This window comes from Pelodiscus sinensis, chromosome 7 (genome assembly GCF_052426305.1).
Source record: "Pelodiscus sinensis isolate ZL-2025 chromosome 7, ASM5242630v1, whole genome shotgun sequence".
Lineage (NCBI taxonomy): Eukaryota > Metazoa > Chordata > Testudines > Trionychidae > Pelodiscus > Pelodiscus sinensis.
In genome coordinates, this window is record NC_143058.1 from 14058712 (window position 1) to 14085091 (window position 26380).

General features: G+C 46.2%; 1 protein-coding gene across 1 annotated transcript in view; it reads right to left on the reverse strand.

The window, feature by feature from the left end:
- Positions 1 to 7496: 7496 nt before the first annotated feature.
- STEAP3 (STEAP3 metalloreductase) overlaps positions 7497 to 26380 on the reverse strand; it is a 40815-nt gene continuing 21931 nt past the window's right edge. Inside the window, exons 2-5 of the mRNA XM_075933223.2 lie at positions 24546 to 25037; positions 23305 to 23832; positions 21521 to 21685; positions 7497 to 11260 (exon numbers count right to left, since the gene is read on the reverse strand). Coding sequence (XP_075789338.2) covers positions 10970 to 11260; positions 21521 to 21685; positions 23305 to 23832; positions 24546 to 25028 — 1467 coding nt within the window. The 5' untranslated portion in view covers positions 25029 to 25037 and the 3' untranslated portion in view covers positions 7497 to 10969. The remainder of the gene's footprint in view (positions 11261 to 21520; positions 21686 to 23304; positions 23833 to 24545; positions 25038 to 26380) is intronic.

Consider the following 26380-nt stretch of genomic DNA (forward strand, 5'->3'; position numbering starts at 1 on the left):
GAAGAGAATGCAGGGAGGATTGGGAATGGAATATGGGGCCTTTAATCTCTGGAACCTGGTTTGATTCTGGAGCAATTGAGTGATGAATAAAAATTGTTAGCACCCAGTAGCTAGTGGGAAATGAGGTAGAGGTCTCTGTCCAGTTCCTTCTGGAATGGTGAGCCCATCACAAGTAGAACACTGCCACAGCATCTGATCAAAGGTGATTTCCCCATGGCAGTGTGGGGGAAAGTAGCTTGAACTGATTCTGCTCGTGCTTATTGTGGGAATAATGAGGCCTTTACTTTCCAGGGCTATCAACCTTTCATCCCTTACCAGCTCTAAATTAAGTTATAAAACAAACAGACTAGTTGTCTTTATCTTGAGTTGCTTTGATTTTAAAACAGACTGAGGTTTACAGTCTTATGGATGATGGAATGAGACAAACCTCCTGCAGAGAAACCAAAGCAGAGCTAGGTATAGATAACAGTAGTTGGAAAGGGTTAGCAACTAGAGGAGAGTAGAGAGCTGGGAATATCTCATGAAGGACACAATGGCATCAAGGAGGAGAGGGTTAGTTAGACGTTGGCATGGGCAGAGAATTGCAGTAGACACACAAGAGGAAGTTTGAATGGAAAGGTAGCAGTATGAGCAGTGGCGTTTGGCTGAATCATTTCTCAGCTGGATACAAAAACAATCGTCAGTTGTCCTACTTTTTACACATTAAAAGGTCACTTTGTTCACTTAAAATACCTTTTGCAAACCTTGCTGTGCAGGGATCTGGATTTTTCAGAGACAATTCTGTTACCTTCTGACATTTCCTATTTGCTAAGAAATAGTGCTGGCATGGATATTTATAAAAGGTTTGTTAAATGCTCCCAATTCTCATTGGCTTAGACCTTCCCAGATCTTCAAGGAGGGGTCTGAGAGGCATGTTGTACACTGTCAGAATTAATTAGGGGAACTGCTTTACCTTCTGAAAGTTATTTTGTTATAGATGTGATTTGCAAGTACTGAATGACCTATGGAGAGGGACAAATGCTCCAGTGAAGCACTCAGCACACGACCTTACAATCCGTTAATTTGAAAAACTATCTGCTGGCAACCTTTAGCATGTAGTGCTTGTCACTCGTCTAGAACAGCTGCAGATTCCTGTTCTCCTTGCCCAGTAATAAGGAAACTGACTTGAGGAAGGACTAAGGATCCTTAAAACCTGCAGCATGGGAGTGTGATTGTAGGAAATGTACTTGTTTGTGCTTGGTCACATCAGTAAGAAAATGCTGGGTTCTCTTTGAAGTCAATGGCAGCAGGATCAACGTAAACCTGGGGCATGGAACCTCTTTTCTATCAGAGGCCACTGATCCACAGAAGAAAATGGTGGTGAGGGCCTCCACACACCATTGTGAGGGGGGTACATGGAGGTTCTGGGTTTCTCCTAGACGCTGGAGAGGAGCCAGAAATGAGGGATGGAAGATGTGCTTGGGGCTGATGTGTGGGAGAAAGGGTTCCAGCTTCAGGGTGTGGGCTCTGGGGTGAAGCTTGGCATGAGGGGTTTAGGGTGCAGGAGAGTTCTTAGAGCTGGGGCAAGGGTTGGGGTGCAGTAGAATGTGTTGGGTGCAGGATCTAGGAGGGAATTTGGGTATTGTAGAGGGTTCAGGATTGGGATGTGGGTGGGGGGGAGGGGCTGGGAGAGACTTAGGGTGAAGGAGGGGTTCCAACTTGGGGAGTGAAAGGGAGGTGGTATCCAGCCAAGTGGCTCTTATCTCAGGCAGCTCCTGATCGGCGGGGCTAAGGCAGGCTCCCCACTTACCTGTCTCGATTCCCTGCTGCTCCTGGAAGTGGCTATCTAGGTGCGAACTGCCTGTGCCCATAGACACCAGCCCTGTAACTCCCATTGGGCTGGTGGGGGATAGCACGTTGGACTTTTGGGCTCCCCTGATTGCTCCTTCACCTAGAGGCTGCAGGGTTATGCTATTGAACCAGCCCTCAAGACGCTGGCCCCATGGTGGGGCACTGAGGCACAGGTCTTCTGGTCTGTGGCATGGAAACTTGCCATGGGCTGGATGAAATGAAGCAGTAGGCCGGATGTGGTCTATGAGCCCTCATATAAACCAAAATACAAACAATTGTGACTGCCTACATTGGCTTTAAGGCTTATAACGATCTGTAACCCAGTAACAGCTGCTGCCCTCCCCCCTGCCTTTCCTTCAAGGAGAGGGGCATTAACATGAAGGTCTGGGGCTTCCCCTAGCCTCTGGGATGAGGCCAGAAATGAGAGTGCTTGATTTCTTAATACAATATGTGTTAACTACTGTATGCTAACCAATCTGTTCCACATGGGCTGTGTCTACACTGGGCCACTTATTCCGGAAAATCAGCCGCTTTTCCGGAATAAGCTGTGAGCTGTCTACGCTGGCCCTTGAATTTCCGGAAAAGCAACGATGCTCTACTGTACAAAATCAGCCGCTATTCTGGAAAAACTATTCTGCTCCTGCTCAGGCATAAGTCCTTATTCCGGAACACTGTTCCGGAAAAGGGCCAATGTAGACAGCCCAGTAAAAAACCCCAGAAAATACTGAACATGTAAAATGTTCGATATTTTGTTTTTCCTGGATGGAAGGCCGGCGGGTGGGGAAACGAGGAGCACAGTGATTCTTAAAGATACAGCAACCTTTTTTTTGTCCCCGTCCCCCCCCCCCCCCTTTTTTTTTTTTGCTCAACCAAGTTTTTTTCCTGCCCTGTTTGGGATTTTTGGTGAAAGCATCTGGCAAGCCTACAGATCATTCTGGGCTGTATGCCAGAGGGGAGGGATCCTCAAGCTTTATGTTAAGAAGTGACCCAGGGAGGGCAATGGGAGAGGTAGTTCCCTTTAGGTAATCTCAGCCTGTTTTGGCAGGATTCTGCACTGAGCGAGTGGCTGCCTGGCTCTGTGACTATTAGGGTCTTGGGTTCGGGCCTGGTGGAGTCAGGTGGGCCCAGGCCCCCCATCTGGACCATCAGCCCTCCCCTTTAATGGTGGTCTCTTGGGTATAGGCCACTAGGCCATGCTGCTATGAACCAAAGGGCCACCTTGTTGACACCAGCTACTAGGCCTTGCTGCCCTGGGTACTGGGGCTATCATCTTTGCTTGGGCCCTTAGAGCCCAGAATAGTGAAGGTAGAGATGGACAAATAGACTCAATGCTGGTGTCCATGTACCCAGTACCCCCCCTTTCAAGATGGGGTAGGCATACACTGCCACAGTCCTCTTCCCAAACCGGAAGCTAGGTCCTAGCCGGGACCTGAATGATAAGAGCAGAACAGGCAGAGCTGTCCCCTTCATTGGATGGTGCAGGGCAGTCACACTGGGCCCTGTGCTTCAGCGGGACATAGGCCTGGGTGCTGCAGTGGCCAGCAGCAGTGCGACTGGCCCCACTCTGCCTTGCCAGCTGCCAGAGTCACTTGGGAGCGGAGGGTTGGGGCTTTGGGGAAGGAAAGACTGGGGGCTGGGAGGGGCAGAAGCAGGAAGAGGTGGGGTGGTGGCTTGGGGGTGGAGTGGGGAGCAGGAGCAGAGCGAGGAGTTGTCCTGGGCCCTGCACCCCTCCTCAGGATGGCCCTGGTTATAGGCTCCTTCTGAAACTGGCTTTCAGAAAATCGTGCATGACAACCTCATCTACTGCTTGGTTTAAACAGAAACGTCGTTTGCCCATAGAGTGGTGAGCAGCGAGCGGGGGAGGAAGACAGCCCAGCCTAAGAGCTACTGGCACAGTGTAGCTTTGTCTGCAGAGAATCCAGCAGGTGTCAGCACAGCCTGTTCTTCAGTTCGCCTGAGCCAGGAACACCAGCAGGTGGGAAGAACAGTTAGTTCTCTACGAGGTAGTTTAACTTGCACAGAGTGTGGGGCTCAGTGCTGGTGCTTTCCTTGCAGACTGTTGCATTTTATATTGAAGTCAAAATGCTGGGTCCAATCTTAACTGCCTCCTGTTAGCTAAGGAGCATCCTGTGCCAAGTCACTTCCAGCGTGTCAACCCCTGCACAGCGTGGATGTTAACTTCCCCCTTGTTTGGTGTGTTGTCTAGAAAACACCAGTTTTACTTTTGCTTAGGCAGATTTACTGAGCTTTAAAATAAGCCTGACTACCTTGAATTCAAGGTGAAATGCCCAGAGCAAACACATGCATGTAAGCTCCATCCCTAAAGCTTCAGCAACACAAGGTAAGTCAGAACACACACATCATCTTCACGTCCTCCTCCAGTGAGAAAAGGGGAATCTTGCATCCTGGCCTCAAGGCCACCCTGTCTGCGCTTTGATCAACTCAGGTGGGCTGGGACTTCCAGCGCAGAGGGAGCAGGCTGCAGCATTATGAATTGATTCACTCAAGCATGGTAGTTGAAGTTCACATAAATTATACCCATGTAATGGGCAAATAAATGGTGCGGAGAGGGTGTAACGGACTTCCTTACAGCCAGACTTCCATTTATCCACAGGCGTTTGCTTACAAGTGCAAGGCTAGCTACGGAGGAGATGAAAGAAAGTAAAGCTGACGTGGTGTGGGCTGGTCGGTCTGACTCCCCCTCCCCCCCCTTAACTCTTCCAGTTTTGTTTCTCTTGCTTTAATCCTCTCTTCTGGCCTCAGACTGTGGGAATCCTCTCTTCTGGCCTCAGACTCCTGGGGCTTCTTAACCTTTTTTGTGCATGAGCAAAAAATTGTCTTGGGCCCCCAAAGTCTAAGTACAGTAATCCACAAGCATTTTTGTTCCCATTAGTGATGCATATAATACATTGCCACATTTCATTGTATATCAGTCACAGCTGGCATGAAAAGGAGGTAGCAGGGGAATGGATGGGGGTGGACTGCTGGGGGTGCCAAAGAGAAGCTGGATGGCAGGAGTCCAGGGTGCTCTCATTCCCCCTCGCTGCACAGAAAGAGCAGATTTCAGGCTGTTGCGGGGCTGGCCCTGCGGTCTCATGAAGCACCACTCTCCCAGGAGCGCGGAAAGAAGGAGAGGACTGAGGAACAGATGTGAGATGGGGTTAGGGACAGAGCAGAGTTACATAGGACAGCAGGAAAAGTGGAACTTTTCATACCTTCCTACACCCTCTGTTGTATGCTAGAACCCACTGGATTTTGCATCACTCCACCAAGGATTAGCCCAGCAGGCATCTCCTAGAGATCCTCTGGTGGGTTGGATCTTAGGGCATGGAAATCAATTCCTTTACATGTAGGGGCCAAATTCAGAAGTGCGAGGGACAGTGAATAGACCAGAGGAAGGTGCAAATATGTCAACTTAGACTTACCTCTGCATTTGGCCCTATGCTCCCATGCAGCCTTCCTAGATGGCGTGTCGTGCTGTGTAACTGAGTTTCCCTGTAACCTGAGAACTACTTGCAGGCTCTCTTTTCACATCACAATTGGGTCTGATTCTGCCAACTTTATCTTCACCTATGAAGTCCATTGGGATGAGGATGCCAGGAAAACCTGTTCAGAGCATGTATATTTCTCCTGTTCTACATGCCACTTGTGATACTTAAGAATCCAGATCAGGAAGCTCCTTGGCTTCACTTTAAAATGTCAAATATTGGGCTAGTCTCACACTGCTGTGTAGTCAAGCCTCAGGTTCTCCCCCTCACTCCTCCAGGTGGCATGAAATAAATCAGATCAGTCGCCTTTAGTCAATGACTTAATAGAGAGTTAGAGTGGTAAAGAGATGGACGGCCCCCCTCTACATCATTAGTTCTTATTTTTTTTCTATTTTTTCAGGGAGAATTTGACTTAGCATATTTAGCTCTTTGCTAGTGTCTGCTTTCCAGCTACTGCCTCTAGGTAACGGAATGAGACAGCTATTTAACAACTAATAGTTGAAAGCAGATGGCTCTTTGATCCAGGAGAAAGAGGCATAACAGCTGATGTCTGGAAGTTGAAGCTAGATACCCTCACTGTTAAAAAATATTCCCTTTGCTTCTGATTTGAGTTTAACTAACCAGTGGAACAGCTGGATGGGGTAGCTCCTCCAATACTCGCTGTCCTTAAGTGTGGATGTCTAAGAAAAATGCTCTAGGTCAGGGCTACTCAACTTTGGAAGCCCCGGGGGTCACAATGATACTCATAGCACATGCTGAGAGCCGCAACTTAAGTGTGGTTGTACATACATGCAAATATATTTGCAAATAGTTTCTTTCACACTGACGGTCATGAATTCAAAGATTAAGGCAAGACTATACAACACACAGGCTCCATTTAAGTCAGTTCTACTGATATTAATAAAATGCAATATTTACCTGATTTCCACCCATATGACAGCACTTTTAATGACAGTCCAGGAATTTAACTACTAAAACACGTATCAACAGAAGACCATTATATTGACTACTTTATTGTTTTGGCTCCCACCTGCAGACCGTGCGCGTGTTGAGCCCTGCGTAAACCCAAACGGGATGCATGTTAAGTAGCCCTGCTCTAGCTCTATTACAAGTCAGTGGGTTTGTTGCATGGATCCTCAAATTACATGGCCAATACTATACAGGTCAACTTAGATAGGCATAATGATTCTTTCCAGCCCTAAATCTATGAAAAGTGATTCAATTGCTCCATGAACAAGAATTGCAGGTAAGGTTCTATTGTACCCATATATTAATCACTGTATGTTTAATTTAAATTATTTGGCTCTTAGTTTCACATAAATTCTTGGTAGTTTTGCAGAACTCTTGCAAAGACTGTCACTCACTAAACAATAAAAAGAGCCAAACCTCCCTCGTGTAACAAATCCATTGTTTGACAGCTAAGGCACAATCTGCAGATTGCATTAACTCGCATCAAATTTTGAGTTAGAGGCTACACAAGCAGTGACAAAACTTACAGATGTAGCAGCTAGTGTACTTGTGCTAGCCTTCTTGGTGACTTGGCTAGGTGCCTTACAGTGGTTTTCAAGAAATTGCATCCCACTTAAGATTTGATTTAACCATAGTTTGATAAATCACTTTGTAAGTGAATCCCTGAAGTGTGGGAGACCAAACACATTGCTAAAAGCCCTGTATAATAAGGAAGGAGTCAGCTGTACCTGCAGAGGCTAAACTTTAGCACAGGAATTTAAATTAACTCATTAAAATCAACTTACAAATTAGCTCATTAAAATGCTGCACTGCAGATCTAGAAGTAGTGAATCTGTTTTCCCACTTCCTTGAGGTAGTGACCAAAGAAACTAAGGCCAAAGAACCAGTGTACTCCTCCTTGGTCCTTTTTAGCTCTGTAAGAAGAAAATGTTTTGCTTACTGAATTAAGCTCTGCTATTCCTGAGCTGCAACAGCTGGTATAATATCCAGGGCCAGCACCCACAAAGGCCCAGATAATTACATATATATTCAGCTGCAACTGCTGCAGATACATGGAATAGTCCCTCTTACACTCACATGACACAGAACTTACAAGCTAGCTCAGAGCATCGATGCTTCTAGCTCAATATCTTCTCCATCATATTAGCAAATACCAGCTGCTTATGTTAGTGGGTTTTGTTTCTCACATTTAAATCCTGGACAACCACGTTGCTTTATTGATAGCTTTATTTAATAGAAAGATACTTTAGATTAACATTGTATTGTTTATAGAAAAAGAGACAGCACACACAAATGAATACTATGCCATTATGTAGACACATTCATACTATCTCTATACAGCTGTAACTGTAATACTAAAAAGCCAATGATGAAAGAGGACTGAAACTGGCCCTGTTCTCACAGCTGATACCCCAAGACACAAAGTAAGCAAAATAAAATAAAAATACAAACAGCTTTCAGCTATAAATCTTGCAAGAAATATACAAACTCCAAATACAAAAGTAATAAGGAAATGTGTAAGCTAACATTCCACAGCCTCCTAGCAAATAGTGAAGTGGGAAAATAAGTTAAAAAGGCCAAAAGCATTTCCAAAGTTTTAACGCTTTTAAAAATGATTATTTCTATAAAGCCAGAATAAATTACCCAGAATTTTAGTGTAAAGGATTTTACCTACAGACCCCAAAGATAGAGAGCCATTCTGAAAGTGGAATGAATTAGGATTCAAAGTTCTTTAGGTAAAGAAATTGATCCCAGAATAGTCAAATCTTTTTTTGGTTAAGGCCCAGATGTCTTCGTCAAGGTAGAGAAGAGATCCAGACGACAGAGAAAATAATAATAATTAAAAAAAAACGAACAATAATAAGTAAATAAAAATATTTTGGGATTCAATCAAAAGCAACTGGTGATCCCTTGACCCACCTATTGATTATCTTGGGCTAGCCCTGGGATGGGGAACCTTATTTTGAGGGATCTGGGGGGCCCTGACTCATAGAAAAATCAGTCAGGGGCCGCACAAAATGAGAAGAAAAACGAACACACCCTCACTGAGAATGAGACTGAGAAGGAGAAAGAAACTCCTCACATTCTTCTTGCCCACCAGAGCCTAGGGGGGCCCAGGCTAGTCAATTTTGTGTGCTCCAGCCCTACGGGGGGACGGCAGGGAGGCTGGAGCACCGGCACAAGCTTCCCAATGCTGGGAGGGGGAACCTTGGGGGCCAGATCCAGGCAAGCCAGGGGCTGGATGCCTTAGGTTCCCCACCACTGGTCTAGGCTCTATTGGTTCAGCCTGACCACTTCTTGCTCAGTAAGTGATGCCACCGATGCCAAACCCTATATCTCAGTGCAAAAGTTATTTTGATACATAACCCCCCCCCCCCCACACACACACACACTTGTTTTACACACACTGAAGACAAAGCCCAAGGCTCATGCAACTTTCTCTCCCCTTTTTTTTGGCTACCAGGGTAGCCATCTACCAGGTTGCCTGCTGCAGAGGAGTGAGGGGAAGCATCAGAATCAGGATACTTTCCCTGAGCCAGAAAATGTGAAATCGGTGCTTTTATGTTGGCTTTGCCTGATGATGAAATCCAGCAGGAGGCTGGAATGAGTAAGTGGACTGAATTCAAATTGAATTCCAGGAGTTAAATTGAAGTGGATGGAATTGCACCAGAGGTGATTTTGGCTCAGACCTCTCGCAGATGCTGTAATTTGCCATTCAGTTGCACATATTACTGTCAAATCTGCTTTGTGAGTAACGTTAGCAGATAATGATCTGGGCATGGAGGGGTTCTAGATAATTCTTCCTGCCCTGAAAGGCACAACAGGAACACACACTAATTTCCTTCTTATCAAAGGAAGTATCGTGTGATTGTGAAATTCTGCCCAATCACTCTCATCACTCGATTTCCTTTTATTTAGTAGGAAGACATGGTGTTTTCAGATTCCAGGGTGACACTTAACACACCAGCAGAATATCATCACTGGACTATTAAGTTGCCGCTTGGAAGTTTCACTCTCCCAAGCAGTTAAAGGCTGAACAGAAAGTTCTGATCAGCAGTGACTTTTAACATTTCTCTGCTGATTCAGCTCTTGGCTCTTGTCATTTCTTCAAGGCACTGTCTAATAGCAACTTTTGCACTTTACTCAGTTGTAGAAAACCAGGTTATTACAACCAGATCCTAGCATCTTATTTGTTAAGGCCTTCTTCTATTTCCTCTTGATTCTCCTTTTTAAAGGCTCTATTGTAAAGCCTGGCAGGGATTTCAGGCAAGTTGTAATCTCTGTGGGGCAAGGACTGTGGATTTGTATGTGTTGTTAAGAACCTATGACGTGGGTTGATTTCTCAGTCGAGAATGATGTATTAATTTAGATTGTAGACAATCTGAACAATCACTGGGATAAAGAAAAACAAATGTAAGGTCTGATTCTCCACTGCCTGGCGCAGAATGTGGTCATTTACCCCTGGGCAAAGTGAGTGAGAAGTTCTGCCAAATGATGCTAGTGCGTGACTCGACTCACTCTGTCGCTAAGTAAATGACTATTGAAGTTGCAAGGCACCGGAGAATCAGGGTGTAGCCGCGTAGGTGTCTCTTCCACAATTGACACTTGGTAATAGATGAGTTTTGCTTGCTTGAGAATGTTCGCAGCTGTAAAGTCCCTTTTTTTTGATGTATTGGATCTACCATAAAGAGGGTAGATGTGTCATTGCTGGTGGGGAAACACATACACCCAATAATTGTAGATGAAGTTGGACAAGTTCATTTGAGTTTAATCAGTGTAGTTTCAAATAGCTTCTTCCCAGAATTCACTGCTAATTCAGCTCGCAACTGTTGTTTCCCTAATGTCCAGAGTCAAAATGATGAAGCTGCGAGTTCTTTTGGAGCTGTATCTTTACACTCCTTTCATTAGGTGATTCATTAAACTTTGGTTTCATAGCGCTGAGAATGTGTGGTAGCAGTGACCACTGTGGATTACACTAAGCTCCTTAGGGTAATCAATTCTTCCAACTACAAATATGCACCTGCATCACCTGTATCTACAAGACCAAAAAATGCACCATCCACATTTGAGAAAACAGCGACTACGCAAGTATGTCATCCAATTTGATGTGTCCAGCGCTCAGGTTTTGAAGCTCACCCCACATACCTCCAAGTAACTGGATGTTTGTGTGATGGTGGCAGGAGATAAATAGTTTGTTGAGATTTATGCTGTTCTCATTCAGCTTCAGCATCAGCTTCCCGTATGAAGAACCTCAGGGACTGCTCACACAGCTCAGAATCACTGGTTAGGTTTAGCATCAGGGTCAGATGATCCATCAGGTCACATGCAGAAAGATTTCTTCCTAATCATATGGGATACAAATTGTCTACCCTGCTATTTAAAAAAAAGAGAGTTGTGGGATCCCCAACAGACAGAGTACCATCAGCTACTGTCTCCATTGACCAGTACGACTTACAGAATTCCATTCGTTTTTCTCGTCTATTTACAGCTGCTCTCTCAACGGTCATGGCGATTTCTTAAGGCAACATTCATGCTAGCAAATCAGCATAAACTAGTTTCACGGTAACTGATTTTCTAAAGTCACTAACTGTGGATATTCACCCACAAACCTACACAAATTAGGAAAAACCTCCAGAAGCCTTCATAGTGCTTTGAAATTCTCCATCATCCGGAAGGCTTTGTTACACATTACTGCAACTTTCGCCGCTTGAATATTCACCAGTTGCAGCTGGCAGTGTGAATTTCACATACCTTCCCTTTTCCCAGCCGTTCCTGATGCGCCGCAGTCTTTGGTGGATGCAGGGCAAGTGAAAGAATATTTTTGCTAAGATCACGGTACATGGCACCAGTAGTGTGAGGGTGTAACTTGGCGGCAGATAGAATTTGTATTGGTTTTCATCAAAGGCCCTGGTCCAGCCAAAGGTGAGGGTGTGGATCGTGCTGACTAGTAGGGCAGTAAATCCAAGGGTGGACTAAAAGGAAAAGAAACCCACCATTAACTGAGATGCCATATGTCTCACAGGAGAAACACTTAGTGTAAATAGTGATAGAAATGTAGCCGTGTTAGTCTGGTGTAGCTGAAACAAAAAACAGGACAATGTAGCACTTTAAAGACTAACAAGATGGTTTATTAGATGATGAGCTTTCGTGGGCCAGACCCACTTCCTCAGATCAAATAGTGGAAGAAAATTGTCCCAACCATATATACCTATAGCCCCGAACTTAAATCTGTCCAACACATTATCAATAAACTACAGCCTATACTGGAACAGGATACTACACTCCGAGAGGCTATGGGAGACAGACCCATGGTCTCCTATAGACAACTACCTAACCTCAAGATGATTCTTACCAACAACCACAGGACATACCACACTAACACCAACCCTGGTACCTTCCCTTGCAACAAACCCCGTTGCCAGCTTTGTCCACATAGTCACTCTGCTGATACCATTATTGGACCTAACCAAGTGAGTTATAAGATCAAGAACACATATTCCTGCGCATCCAGAAATATAATTTATGCCATCATGTGCTGAAAGTGTCCGTCTGCTATGTACATTGGACAAACGTCTCAGACACTTCGCCAAAGAATCATTGCCCACAAAACAGATATTAGACGGGATCACAAAGAAAAAACAGTTTCTTGCCATTTCAACCAGAAAGGACATTGTCTCAATGACTTGATTACCTGCATCCTGCTTCAAAGACCTTTTAAGACTACACTTTAAAGAGAATCCTCTGAACTGTCATTCATGCTTAAATTCGACACTTTACACCTAAGCTTAAACAAAGACATCAATTATCTTACCCATTACAAAGATAGCTTCCCCAATTATCACCTCTAATATCATTAGCTCACAGACATTTACCTTCTTCCCCCCACTCCCATCCCCCTTCTGTTCTGAAATTTGATTTGTCCTTTTCATATGTGTTCATTTTTTTAATTGTATCCTTTAGTATATATAGTTGTGACAATTTTCTTCCACTATTTGATCTGAGGAAGTGGGTCTGGCCCACGAAAGCTCATCACCTAATAAACCATCCTGTTAGTCTTTAAAGTGCTACATAGTCCTGTTTTTTGTTTTAGTGTAAATAAAGCACTGTGCACTTATATGGCACTTTGCTAGAGTAAGACACTGCCTACCTGAACAGCATAATAGCTAAGGCTTTGAAACCTGCTCCCACTGAACTGAATGGAGGTTTTGCCATTGGCATTGCTGTGTGCAGAACTGAGCTCTAGACAAGACAAGCATCTTCAAAGCATAGTGTAACCTTTAACCCCTTACAGCTGCCATCAGGCGCCCCCCATAGGTTGGCACCCCGGGCAGCTGCCCGGCTAGCCCATGCCTTAATCCGGCCCTGGTGCTACCTTCAAGTGAGTGACAGTGTACAGAGGTTGAGTGAACTGAAGCGGAAGCAAGTTGAGATAAATGGCAGCCTAGAGTGGTTTCCCTGGCCCCAAGTGGAGTTTGGGTAGGTTCCGTTGGTAGCTGCAAGCGGGGCAAATCCCAAGCATGTATTAAATAGCTCCTTTTGAAGACACCTGCACAGCCCGCAGTTGCTACAGGCCACTTATTTAGGAGTCTAAATATGGACTTTGGAGCTTAACTTTAGTCCCCCCTTGTCCTCTGAATCTTGATCTATGCCTCTTGTTATTCATAGCCAAGACACACTGCTATTGGGTGTCGGGGTGGAGTAAAGATCAAATCAGCTTATCTGTGAGTGGTAGGAGCCAGCTTTACCAGATTCCTCAAAAGTAACTTTAATAACAACAAAACAGACCAACTGTGCCTGTCCTGCGGTGTCATTAATGGGGCATTTTAAATGACTGCGAGGTGGAGAAAAAAGAAGCTCTATGGGGAGTGCTTCCTTGTAAGGGGTACGTAGATAGGTACTTAAAAGGGCCACGTCATTTGGAGCCCCTTACTGAGTTATGGATTTCATCCCTACATCACTCTTACAATTTCGGGAAATAGTATCCCCACCTTACAGATTAGGAATTTAATCGTGGTCCCACGGGAAGTCTATGGCAGAGCTAAGACTTGAGCAGGTGTTTGGTAAATGCCTGTGTAGCACCTTATCCCCTAGTTAGTGGTCTCCAACCTTTTTACACCCAAGATCACTTTTTAAGTCTCAGAACAGGCAAAGATCTACTGCCCCACCCCTTCCTTGAAGCCCCGCCTACATTACATGAGGAAATCTAATGTAAATGTACTGCGCAGGTGCGCAGTTCAGAGAGAGCTCAAGAGTTGTAGAAACCCTGAGATCTACTGGTAGATCATGATCTACTGGTTGGTGACCACGGCCCTAGATCATCCTTCAGACCAAGCCCAGCCTTTCTTCCTACTCAAACTCCTCAAGTTCCTAAGTGATAACAAGCCCCGCCCCACAACTAGGTAAGGAGAGGTGCATCTGATTTGGAGAATTAAGAATGATAACTAGCCCTGATTGCAGCTGAAAGATGCAGTGCTCGTAACAGCAGCAATCCAAGTCATCATGGCTCATACATCATTTATCTGCTGTTAGCTCTCACTGGCAGCAAAATCCCCAGGTGAAAAGTGGAAGGAAGTGCCAGCTTGTGACTAATCTTTCAGAGAAAAGATTTAAAATGGGGAGGAAAGAAACGTACAAAGTGGAGCAGTAACATTCTGCATTAGGAAAAGTCTTCTTTGGAGAGTTACTCCAAAGGGGTTTTCACATAAGGGATGGCACTTGAGGCCAAAGTTAATTATTTCCGCCACTCACTACAGGTAAAACTAGAGGGCTACGTCTACACTGGCCCCTTTTCCGGAAGGGGCATGTAAATTTCACTAGTCGTCGTAGGGAAATCCGCGGGGGATTTAAATATCCCCCGCGGCATTTAAATAAAAATGTCCGCCGCTTTTTTCCGGCTTTTAAAAAAGCCGGAAAAGAGCGTCTAGACTGGCCCCGATCCTCCGGAAAAAGTGCCCTTTTCCGGAGGCTCTTATTCTTACTTTGAAGTAAGAATAAGAGCCTCCAGAAAAGGGCACTTTTTCTGGAGGATCGGGGCCAGTCTAGACGCTCTTTTCCGGCTTTTTTAAAAGCCGGAAAAAAGCGGCGGACATTTTTATTTAAATGCCGCGGGGGATATTTAAATCCCCCGCGGATTTCCCTACGACGACTAGTGAAATTTACATGCCCCTTCCGGAAAAGGGGCCAGTGTAGACGTAGCCGAGCAGAAGCAAAAGTTAGAACAAAAGAAGACAAAGGATCACACTGGATCCGTTAGTATTAAAAGAAAAAACAGCTGCCTTTAAATATCTTCGACTGTAATGGGAGCTGTATTGGGCCCTCTGTCCTCCTACAATGTGTGTCCTGTGTGCTACTGCCCTCTGCTAGCTGAAGTGTCAATGTGTGTGATCAGCACTGCGTAGTGGCTGAAACATGCACATAAGCTGAGACACCAAGTCATGCGAAGATACATCTACACAGCCACAAGAGACCTGTGAGAGTGAGTCTTAGAGCTCAGGTTGACCTGGACTTGCAGGGTTCATTCTGGGCTCTGAAACCCAGCAAGTGGAGTCTAACCTTCAGCCTGAGCCCGAATAGCTACATGTCTATTTTTAGCCCGGCAGTGCAAGAGTCGTGGGGCCAACTGCTATGATCCCAGCTCTGAGCCTTGCTGCCATGTCTGTTTGTTTTGCTGCACAGATATATCCCTCGAGGAGGCTCATTGAATGCACAAGGTTGAAAGTTTCACAGGTTACTGGCCTAATCGGATGAAGAAGCTGTCAAGCATCCTGAAAACACTTGTAATTAGTTTGCCAGTTTTCTAGCCCTCATACAATATTGGATTTAAGTTCTGTAATTCTTGCTCTCTTTTTCCGTTCAGTTTCTATCTAAGAAACTATCTGATTAACTGTACAGTTGGACTTCTCTGGTCGAGCATCCTCAGGACCTGACTGATCCCGAATGAGGGGCTTTACTGGTCCCTCCCCTAATGGCTTGTGCTGCCCTGCTGCCCCCAGGGTAGGGCTCCAGCCCAGCCCTCCTGCTGCCCCAGCCCTCCCTCCCGCTGGGGCTCTCCCATCTGGAGCTTCCCATCTGCAGACCTGTTCTGGCCCCAGTAGTCGTGGAGCTCCAGTCCCAGCTGCAGCTAGTGAGTTTTGGTCCTTACTGCAGAGCCAGGCAGCTGCAGAGCTCTGGCCCCAGTAGCAGCTGGAGCCCAGGCCAGAACTCCCTGCCATGCCACCTTCTGACACAGGACTCCTGGCTGAGTCACCGGTTCCCCCCCCCACCGCCACATCACCAGACTTCCCAGTTCCTGGGTTGTGTGGTCCCGGAACATCTGTGGTCTGTTGCCAAACTAAAGAGTCCCAGTTTAGGGAGGTACAAGCAGTACAATTTTGTATGCTGTTACCGTATAGGTTTATTGCTTCTACCCATGCAGGATTCCATTAATTCAGCATGTGTAGAAGTACTCTCTGCCTCCCCCAGGTCTTCCATTGTAGATTGGTCCTTATACCAGCCTCATAACAATAATATCTGGGGGTATGTCTACACGGACTAGCTAGTTCGGATTAGGCTTCCACGAGGCGTACAGCTAGTTCGGATTAGAAGCCTAATCCGAACTAGCTAGTCCGTGCCGCGTGTAGCCGTGCAGCACGGAGTCCGAACTAGCCGGCATTTAAAAATGGCGCCGGCCGGCTCCATGCAAATGAAGCCTGGGAAATTCAAATCCCGGGCTTCATTTGCAACTGCGGATGACTACATTACCCCCGCTAGTTCGAACTAGCGGGGTACTGTAGACATACCCTGACAGCCTTCCAGTAATGAGTACAAGAGGGTTAGTCGTGTTAGTCTGAATATGCAAGAACAACGAGAAGTCCTGTGGCACCTTATAGACTAACAGAGATATTGGAGCATAAGCTTTTGTGGGCAAAGACCCACTTCGTCAGATGCATGTAGTAGAAAAAATTTTCTACTACATGCATCTGACGAAGTGGGTCTTTAGTCTAGAAGGTGCCACAGGCCTTCTCCTTGTTCTGCCAGTAATGAGGCCTCAATGACCATGGCGAACACCTGTCCCATGTAGCTCATTTAGACTTGTCTGTATGATGCAGTGTTCAGAGTGATGTTCTGCTTCCTGCCTAAGATAAGTTTACTGCTTCTACTCCCATTGGCACTGCAGAGTCAACAGAGTAATGGGGGAGTGAGCTGGATTCTATGTTGGCTCTCCCATCATCTCCCATCTTGATTTCTGGTGATGCATGAGCCAGAAAGAAGCCAGGTCAGACTGATGTTCATATTCCAAGAGGGGTCTGCAGGGCTGGAAGTTAATAAGCATGCCCCCCACGCCCATTTTTCAATCTGGAAGCCATTCCAAAATGATAAACATGGAAGCCTTGTGCGGTATTTGAGTCACAATTTTAAAACTGAAACACTGAGGAAAATGAAACATAAGGGAAGATAAAAAAATTTCTCCATTTAAGTCAAGTTTTGCACATGTATCATTCATAAAATAAAAATGCAATGTCTACATCATGTATACGGCCCATTAATCTTAAATACTCGGAGATAGGCAAAGCTTACTGTAAAACTGAATTTTTTAAATAGCAAATCCTCTGGGATTGTGCAACAGCACAAGCGTGGTTGTTCTTTCTGTAAGGCTGCACATACGAGCAAGTTTTTGGGCAAGTTAAGCATCAGAAGCATATTTTAGAGTGGCGAGATTAGACACTACAAAGATATGGTGCTCCCATTACTGAATAAGGCCTGAAACCATCCAGATGAGAACTGGATAATAATAATGAATGGATTCATTTTTTAAAAATTGCTGATAGATAAAACTCCCACAAGACCCTCAGTCAATCTGATTTGCCTCAAAATGAGCAAATAAAGAGCACTTAACTTGGAAGTGCATTTTAAACTCATCACGGGTGAGGCCAAGACGGGAGTAAAGCTTTGATACTTTGATACTTGTTCAACTTGCACCTTTCCAACTCTCTCTCTTTTCAAACATGTATATAGGTTTTGGAATGTGAAAGAACTATGTTAGTCTCAATTTCATTATATCTCCTAAATGCTTTAGCTGGTGTTCTGCATTGTACAGTGGCTACATATGGAGACAATGAACAAGAAAATATAATATTCCACCATGCATTAATTCAGCAGGAAAAAATAAACATTGGTACATGCAATTTTACATCTAGTGTGCAAAAATAATAAATGCATCTATTATTGTTGTGATAATTTCTCCAACATTACCAATTTGCTTAAAAATTAATAATTCAAAAATTCCTCACTGGAAAACCTAGAAATTAGCATTTAAAAAAAGCTTAAACTTGCTTCTCCAACAAGATATTTCTGCAGTAAATCTCGACAGCTCCATTGCCTTTTCTGCATTGTGTTGTAAAGTCGTATTGTTATCCTGCTGTTACTGAAACAGATTCAAGTGAGCAGGGATTTCCATACACTAAGCCAGCCAGTCACAGGGCAGGAGAGCCAGGAGCTATTTTGGAAGAGGGAGTTATTTATTTGTTTGATACCAACACTAATACATTGTTAGTATGAACTGAGAATGGTTACCAAAGGGCATGTACTAGGCTCTCATTAAATGCACTAGTAAGAAACCGCTGTGCTGGCTTGCAAGACCATGCGTGCATGGACCCACATGGTATGTCAACACTGCAAGAGCAAACATGATGCACTAAGTCTCAGAGTCTGGGTCAGCTGACAAGGGCTCAGGTTGCTGGGCTAAAAAAAACCAAACGTAGATGCTGTGGCTCAGCTTGATTCCAGACCTCTGAGCCACAGGGAACTGACCCAGGCCAGCCGCAGCGGTGCTGTGGGTCTTTTATTACAGAGTAGATCAGGGCTGGGCAAAATACGGCCCGCCAAGCCACCGGATCCGGCCCGCGGACCATCCTGCTGGGACCCTCAGGCACACAGCTGCGTGGTTTACAGCACAGTCTGTGCGGCTCTCTGCTCTGCAGGATTGGGGAAGCTTCATGCAATCTCCCCCGCCTCCAGCCCAATCCTCAGCTCCTATTGGCCAGAAACAATGGCCAATAGGAACTGACCCCAGCCAATCTCTCAGCTCCTATTGCCTGCAAACAGCCAGTCAGAGCTGAGAAATTGGTCTGGGGGCTGGGAGAAGTGCAAATCTCTTTCCCTTTCCTGAGCTGAGAGCCACGTGGAGGGAGCAGCCTGCAGTTTCAAGTGGGGCTGCAGCAGGCAGGGACCCCAGCCTGGCTTGGGGTGCTGCAGCGCTGCAGGTTTAGGTAAGAGCTTTCCAGCCAGAGCCTGTCTCTGGCACCCAGCCCCTCCCACACCCCAACTCTCCCCCAGGTCACCATCCAAACCCTCTGCACCCCCCTGCTCCAGGTCACAACTCCCTCTCACATCCTGCACCCACTCCCATAGCTCTCCCCCCGGCCAGAATCCTCTCCTGCACCCAAACACCGTCCCAGATCCTACACCCCATTCCCCTGCCCCAAGCCACCACCCACACCCCTTGCAGTTTGCACCCCCTTTTCCCCTTCTCCCAGATCATAGCTCCCTCCTAGACTTTGCAACCTCTCCTAGTGCCCCTCCCCCAGGTCAGAATCCTCTCCTGCATCCATACCCCCTCCCTAACCCTACATCCCTAATCCCGTGACTCCCTGCTTTGCCCAAACTCCCTCTCAGACCTCACACTGTCTCCTGCATCCCACTCCCTTACCCTGTGTGCCCTTCCGTGCCCAATCTCTGTCCTCGACTCCGCCCCCCTAAAGAAAAGTGTGGCCCTTGACCACTTTCCAAAATCTTGGAGTGGCCCCTTGCCAAAAATGATTGCCCACCCCTGGTGCAGATGTACTCCAAGACACATCACTGTGGTGGAGGGGAGCAGGCATGCAGCATGCTTCACAACTCTGAAAGGAGGAAGGTTTGATATTTTCAAAAAGTGAAAATGGGAGCCTAAGTCCCATTTTCAGAAGTAATTTAGGTACTTAGGAGACTCCGAGTCAGTGGGACTGAGGCTCCCGAGTCTTTACTGACAATGGCCCCTAAGCACCTCTGAACATTTTATTCTTCGACTCCTAAGTCCCGACTGAAAATGGGGCTTGTGAACTTTGGAAAATTCTTCCCTGAAAAGTATCTACAAGTGCCACTGGCTCCTTTCTAGTAGAGCAGCCCAGTCCTTTAGAAGTAGTCAGGGTATTTCGCTTATGCTTGTTCTGTTTTATTTAAGTTCTTGCACTGAGCCCATCACTGGGTATCTAAGGACACTCAGGCCAGACCCCTGTTTCAAACGGAATCCCAATGCAACAGGGACTCCTGTAGGACACCTCAGCCCCTGTAATGCAGATCAGAGGAGTGACTTGACCTGTTCTGATGACAGACAGGGTGGTCTAATGAACACAGCCCCGCAGGAGGAATTCTCTTTCCAGCCTGGCTGCCTGTCTTAACCCACTGGTATGTTCACGCCAGTGCTGCGGTGACTCTCCATTAGCCAGTATTCATTGAAGCACTACATGAAGGTCAAGCAGTAGCAATGGAAATGCCACACTACTCCTGATATGCTCCCAGTGTGGTCATCTCCATAGATGCCAGGTGCCATTCCCCAGCTTGCAGCATACTCTCCACAATTCCCCATGCGCAGCAGTCCGATCTCAACTCCTCCCTCTATTTTTAAGATTCGGCCACTGCTGTTAATTCCCCGGTGCCGGCAGGACTCGAGAGTTTGCTGTTAATTAGGCATTCTGCAGCAGCACTTAACATTCGGGAATCCTGACTTAGCGCTAAACCCCTTTACTCTCACCAAGCCTTTTAATAGATTTGTGACTATTGTTATTAGGATGGATAATCTGAGGCATAAATCCCTTCGTTAAGACTGCAGCCTAGCCAGCCTATGTCCCCAGCACATTTCCTCTGCAGAACACCTTAACAATCAGAAGGAAGCACTTTCTTCTAAAATCCTAACAATCACGGATCTCTGCTTGCAGCAGTCATAACTGCTTGCATTTCTATGGTGCCTTTCATCCTGATGCATCCCAATGCTCTTTGCAAACTCAATGCCACACGATCATCACATTATGCATGACTGAAAAGCAGCCATCTCTATGGGGGAACAAGCCAACTGGAGGGACCGTTTCTGCCCTCACAGGGAAATGGACTAAAATGACCTAAAAAGTATTTTGCATTTCTAACTACTATGAGAGCTGTTTACAGAGCAAGGCAGCATCCTGCAAGGGTAGAGGGTAGGGATGTTAAAGACTAGTTGACTATCTGTTAAGCATTTGCTTATCGGATAGTCGGTTGACTAATCGACTTCCGGCCCCTCTTGCTGCCCTATGACATAGAGGCAGCAAAAGGGGGGAGGGATAGGCACTTCAAGGTGGCAGCACTGCACAGCTGTGCGGCTCTGCCACTGGGGACTCTTGTGCATTTCAAAGCAGACACTCCCATGCACCCTGGAGTCAGTGGGACTTCCTGCTGGCCCCGGGCTGTATGCAGAGTTCTGCATTCCTCCTTTGAAATGTACAAGAGCCCCAGGAGTACATTTCAAAGGAGGAATGCAGAAGTGCTTATCGACTAGTTGATTAAATGCATTTTAACATCCTTAGTAGAGGCTGGGAAGGGAGAGGAATCAACTGAATGTGGACTTTTAGGCAGGCAAAGCCTTTGCGGGAACGTTTGCCAGAAATCAGAGTTAGCTCCGCTAACGTGGTGAAGGAAAAACCAAAGGGAGAAAGTTTTAGGCAAGGCACTAAAAGAGCAGCAGAGTCACTCTCGTGCACAAAGTCTTTTGTTAATGCGCATGCAGCTCATTAATGGAAGTTACAGGATTGCACAGGGACAAGAAGAAACCGGATGTCTTTCAAAATCAAGACTAGATCCTCCAGCCCTCTCTGTGAGAGAGCAAAACCCCAAACACAACAGAGTGGACGTGTTTCTGCAAGCTGCGGGGCAGTGTGGCCGTGGGGTGAAACTCCCCAACATCCTTGTGAGCCCCAGAACCCTGCTCTCTAGCTCTCACTGGGGAGACGTGCGAGGGAGGACGATGTAGAATCCACTGGCCCAAAACCGCGTGTGGTGGATGGAGCAGCAGATCACGCTCCAGCCCTTCTCCTCACTGCCTGCTGCAGCAGCTCTCTGCTGGCACTGCGTTCCACCCCCTGCCCACACGCAACTCCTGCATACCAGGAAGCAAGTGGCGTGCTCCAGTGGAGAATTTGGCTCCCCTTGTGCCTTTAACCACTGGAATAGGCAAACCTTGACTTTACCTGAATGAAACTGAATTCCCTCCAGTTGAGAGAGTTTGCGATGGAAGGAAGTGAAGTGATGGCAAGTAACGACAGCAGGCCCAGGGCCATTATTCCATAAGAGATGTAAAGCTCCATTCGCCAGACCTCCTCCTCTATCCAGACATCGGCCTTCTTCTCCATGACCTGCAACAAAGAAGATTAAGCAGCTTTTTCCACGTGAAGCGGTTAGTGCCAGAGAGAATTATCTGAGTAACTGAAAGGGGCCTTCTTGGACGTTTGGTTCTGATTTAATTAGACTAATACTTACTTTTAATGAGCTGCCTTCTTGTGGATAGAATCAGAACAACTTAAGAGCATGTGTCATAGACCGTTGTACTGTACACAGAGAATCTCCTCTAGCTTTGTGTGTAGCAGTAGGCATGGAGTTCTAACCCTGTGGTCATTTAGCCATGGAACAGGTGCAGCACAAGCTCCTTTACTCGCTCCTACCAACATTCTTCTTCTGAAGGAAACTTATCTGGGAGGAACAGAATAGACTGGCCTCCAGGATCCACTAACTCCATTCACAGCCTGATGTTAAGAAGTGTTACGTCTCCACAATTCTCATTACCCTCCATAGGACTTTCAGCCCCTCCGCACCTGCAGGATCAAGCCCTGAAGTTGCATTTAGAAATGCAATTAACATGAAAAGTCAGTTTAAAGCCAAGAGCAAAAGTACAGATCTTTGAATACAAAGCGGCCTCCTAATGGCATTCATTTTAAGTGCACTTACAAGGAAAATTGTTCAAGCTAATTGAAGCCAAGATGAGATTTATACTGTAGGGCAGAGGTCAATGTTTAGAACAATCCATTTATCTCATTAAATGGTCTTAATTCACTAAGCGAGGACATGGCTAGAAAACAGGAGGCGTAAGTGAAATGAGCAAGAAGTCCTGTCTGGCACTGATTTGTGACAGGCACGGATGGAAAGCACAGTTGAGCGTCAGAGCACCTCCCCTCCCCAACAGCAAGAGCACAGCCCAGCAAGAGATCCCTCCCAGAGCTATTTCCAATGGGCAGAGTTAGTTCACTCGAGCATGAGTTTGCCCACTGGGATTAGTGCAATAGCTTTCTGAAGGAGCATCACAGCAATGCTAGCAGTGGGGTAGGTGTGTTTGCATTTCCCACCCATCTTCTTTACCCTTTACCAGAAAACCCATTAAAAAAGCAGCAGTGGAAAATCCCACAGATGGTTTTGTGAACTCAAAATCACACAGAAGGGCACAACTAGAGTGTCCCTACTAAAAGCCTGAAAGCCTGCAAGTAGCATGTAGAGGGAGACAGCAACATTCAAAACCTGGAGAAACCTCCCCCTAGCACTGGCTTAGGGTTTCTATCCCCACTCTTCCCCCATTGCTCCCACCTTCCATGGGTTCAGAGCTCCCTGAAGACAGGAGATAGATTCTGCTGACTTTATTCACCCCAGGAGCAATGGCAATGGGAGCTCTACTCTCTAACTGGACCCAAGAGACTGGGAACCTCTTGTTGGAAATGATACTTGTCATGGCTTATCAGAGTTGCAAGTACAGCTATCAACTGGGCAGCGGAACACCAGCCAACCTGACCTGTGATTCCAAAGTGACCCCGGGTCCTTTGGGAACGGGGCGTCTGCCCAGCTAATAACTCACGTGAGATGGGTCTCATTCTGTGGGAAACAAAGGTTGGAAAGTGAAGCAGATGACTCAAAACCTAGGTCTGCTCCACAGGATTAGGGCGGATGTATAAGATTATGCCACGTGCTGATTGGACAATGAAGGTATTACCTGCTTGACGGCTGTGCTAATTAGCAGATACCGATGAGATCGTCGCATGGGCAAGCACAGGCTGTACACAGCGTGCAAGGCTGCGCAAAAGAAACTCAGAAGGCCAATCTGCTTTCTGTGCTGTAGCCACTGGTCTAGCCAATCTGGAAAGCGCCTGTACTTGGTGCCATAGTACAGCTGGAAAGAGGCTGCCAGGACCCCGGGTAGATAAACGAGAGAGAGCATGACGTAGGCTACACAAGGCAGTGAGCTATTGACCACCTCCACTGGCATCTTGTAGAACTTGTTTTTCTGTTCCCGGATGTAAGGGTGTAAGACCTGTCTGATGAAGTTGTAGGTGTAGAAACAGAGAAAGAGACCCAGAGCCAAAAAGACAGGGATTTTCCAAGCTGGGAGGAGGCGCAGGGGAATGTTCTCAATCTCGCAGGCTGAAGATAAAGATCCCATGTCCACGGGGGTGAACCCCATGACCTGAGCAATTTCTGCAACTGTACGTCTGGCTTCTTGATTATCACAGCAAATCAAGACCTGCAATGAACCAAAAGATACATTAATGGGCAAACAGAGACACCACATGAAGGGAACAGGCATTTGGGAAGGAATCTGGATTAACGGGGGCCTGGATTCCTTAAAAACAACATGGCCATGTCATATGATATTGTTAAGGGATGCCAAGAGTACAAGAAGCCCGGGAGGCAGCATTCATTTAGATGTGTGATCTACCCTGAGATCACAAAGCACTTTACAAAGCCAATTAAGCCTCACACAGTTGCTGTGAGCCAAGTAACCATTTCCTCTTGATAGCTGAGGCACAGAGGAGATACACCAGTCAGGAAATTTCAAGAACTTTTGAGTATCTTCCCGCTTATTAAAATTGATTGACAGAACAGTTTTGGTCTAGATTAAAAAATATTTACATCTCATATTAAAACCCTCCACCCACCCTTTGTGCTTTTAGTAGGTGCTCAGTACCTTACAAAATGCACAGATCCTCCAGCTCGCCTCTGTGAGGTTACATAAAACAAATTTGCCTCAGGCCACAGAAGGTTTCCATGTTAGTGCTGGGATCAGCTCTTAGCAATATCTGGTTCCCCCACCATCCTTTGGTATGTCCACTAGCTCTCACCTCTCTGCTAGTAAAGCACTTAACTAACAGGGTCAGACCCTGCATCCTGAAGTCCATGAAAGTTTTGCTTGAGTAAGGACTGTAGGCTTTGGCTCCTAGTAAAAGAAAACCATACCTGCTTATTCCCATCTCTGGGACCTGACTGTAAGGTCCATGCAGAGATCACATTGAATCCTTTGACAACGGTGCAGGCTGGGAAAAGGGAAGCCAAGTACTCGGCATTTGATTCTTTGTGATGGTTAATTTCAGTGTTGTTGCTGACATCCACCAGTATTTTACCAGCTAGCGCATCTGTCAGGTCACAGAGCGTGGAGTAATGTTCCCTGAAAACTGCCACAAAAATAATATCCGTCTTCTTGACAGCATCTTCCTGGGCAGTCACTTCAGCTGCTGAGGGAAAAAGGCCTGCGCAGCGCTTTGGATTGCGGCTTCCGACCACCACCTTGAAACCCGAACACACCAGACGTGTAGCCAACGAGCGTGCAAAGTCGCCACTTCCCAGGATCCCTATGGTTTGACCAGCAGCCGGGGCAAGATTTGGGCTGCTCTCCATATTCCGACAATCTAGGAGTGGTTTTGCCATGTCTCCACGGGGCATCCCTTTAGGCTAAAGCACAAAGGATAAGTTCATTGGAAACAGCATTTTTAAAACCTTTATCTCCCTGTCTCAGTACGAAAGAAACAAACCCACCGAAATGTGGCAAATGCTACATACTCATGCACAGCCAGTGCACACGGGGTCTGTGTGGGAACCCACAATACTTAGCCAGGAAGGATTCCCCCACCTGCAAACTGGATGTGTGATGCTGTGCCCCCTGCAGGGCTCAAACCCAGAACCTCTGGATCAAAAAGCAGGAACTTCTATTGCTTGAGCTCAGAGATCCACCTCTACTAGGCAAGGCTATGGCAGGCTCTCCAATCTATCTACCCATGGATCCAGCCACTGCTCGTGGAGGTATGAGTTAAAGGTGCAAAGTAGCTGTGTGACTCCATTGTGGTGGCCTCTGGACATGTTCAGTCAAAGATCATAGAATCATCGGGTTGGAAGAGACCTCAGGAGGTCACTGTGTTCAACCCCCTTCTAAAAACAAGACCTATCCCAACTAAATCATCCCAGCAGGGCTCTGTCAAACCTCTAGAGATGGAGATTCCACCACCTCCCTAAGTAACCGATTCCAGTGCTTCACCACCCTCTAAGGGTATGTCTACACTACAGAGTTGTTTCAGAAAAAGGGCCATTTTTCCAAAAAAAACCTCCAGTTACATCCACACTGCAATTGTGTTCTCCCGAAAGAAAACTGAAAGAACGGAGGGGGTTTTCCGACATTGGGTAACCCTCATTCTACGAGGAAGAAGCCTTCTTTCAAAAGAGCTCTTTCGGAAAAGGGAGTTCTTTCGAAAGAAGAGGAAAGAGGAAAAAGCACAGGTGCCCTGGTGGCCACTCTGTCCATAGTAATCACAGCTTAAATGCGAGAGAGCAACCATTCAGTGTGGATGCTATCTTTCAAAAAAGCAGATCACTTTTTCGATGCACTTTGGCAGTGTGGATGATCTCTTCTGGAAAAGCTTCTTCCAAAAGAAGCCTGCAGTCTAGACATAGCCCTAGTGAAACAGGTTTTCCTAATATCTAACCTTGATTTTCCCCATTGCAACTTGAGACCATTGCTCCTCATTCTGTCATCTGCCACCACTGAGAATTGCCTGGCTCCCTGCTCTTTGGAACATCCCTTGATAGTTGAAGGTTGCTATCAAATCCCCCCTCAATTTCTCTTCTGTAGACAAATAAACCCAAATCCTTTAGCCTCTCCTCAGAAGTCAGGGGTGGGGAACCATTTTGGGTCAGGGACGACTGACTCTCAGAAAAATCAATCGGGGGCCACCCACAAGTGATAAGCAAAAAAAAAAAAAAAAACCCTCCAAAAAACAAACACCCCCCCAAAAAACCCAAAC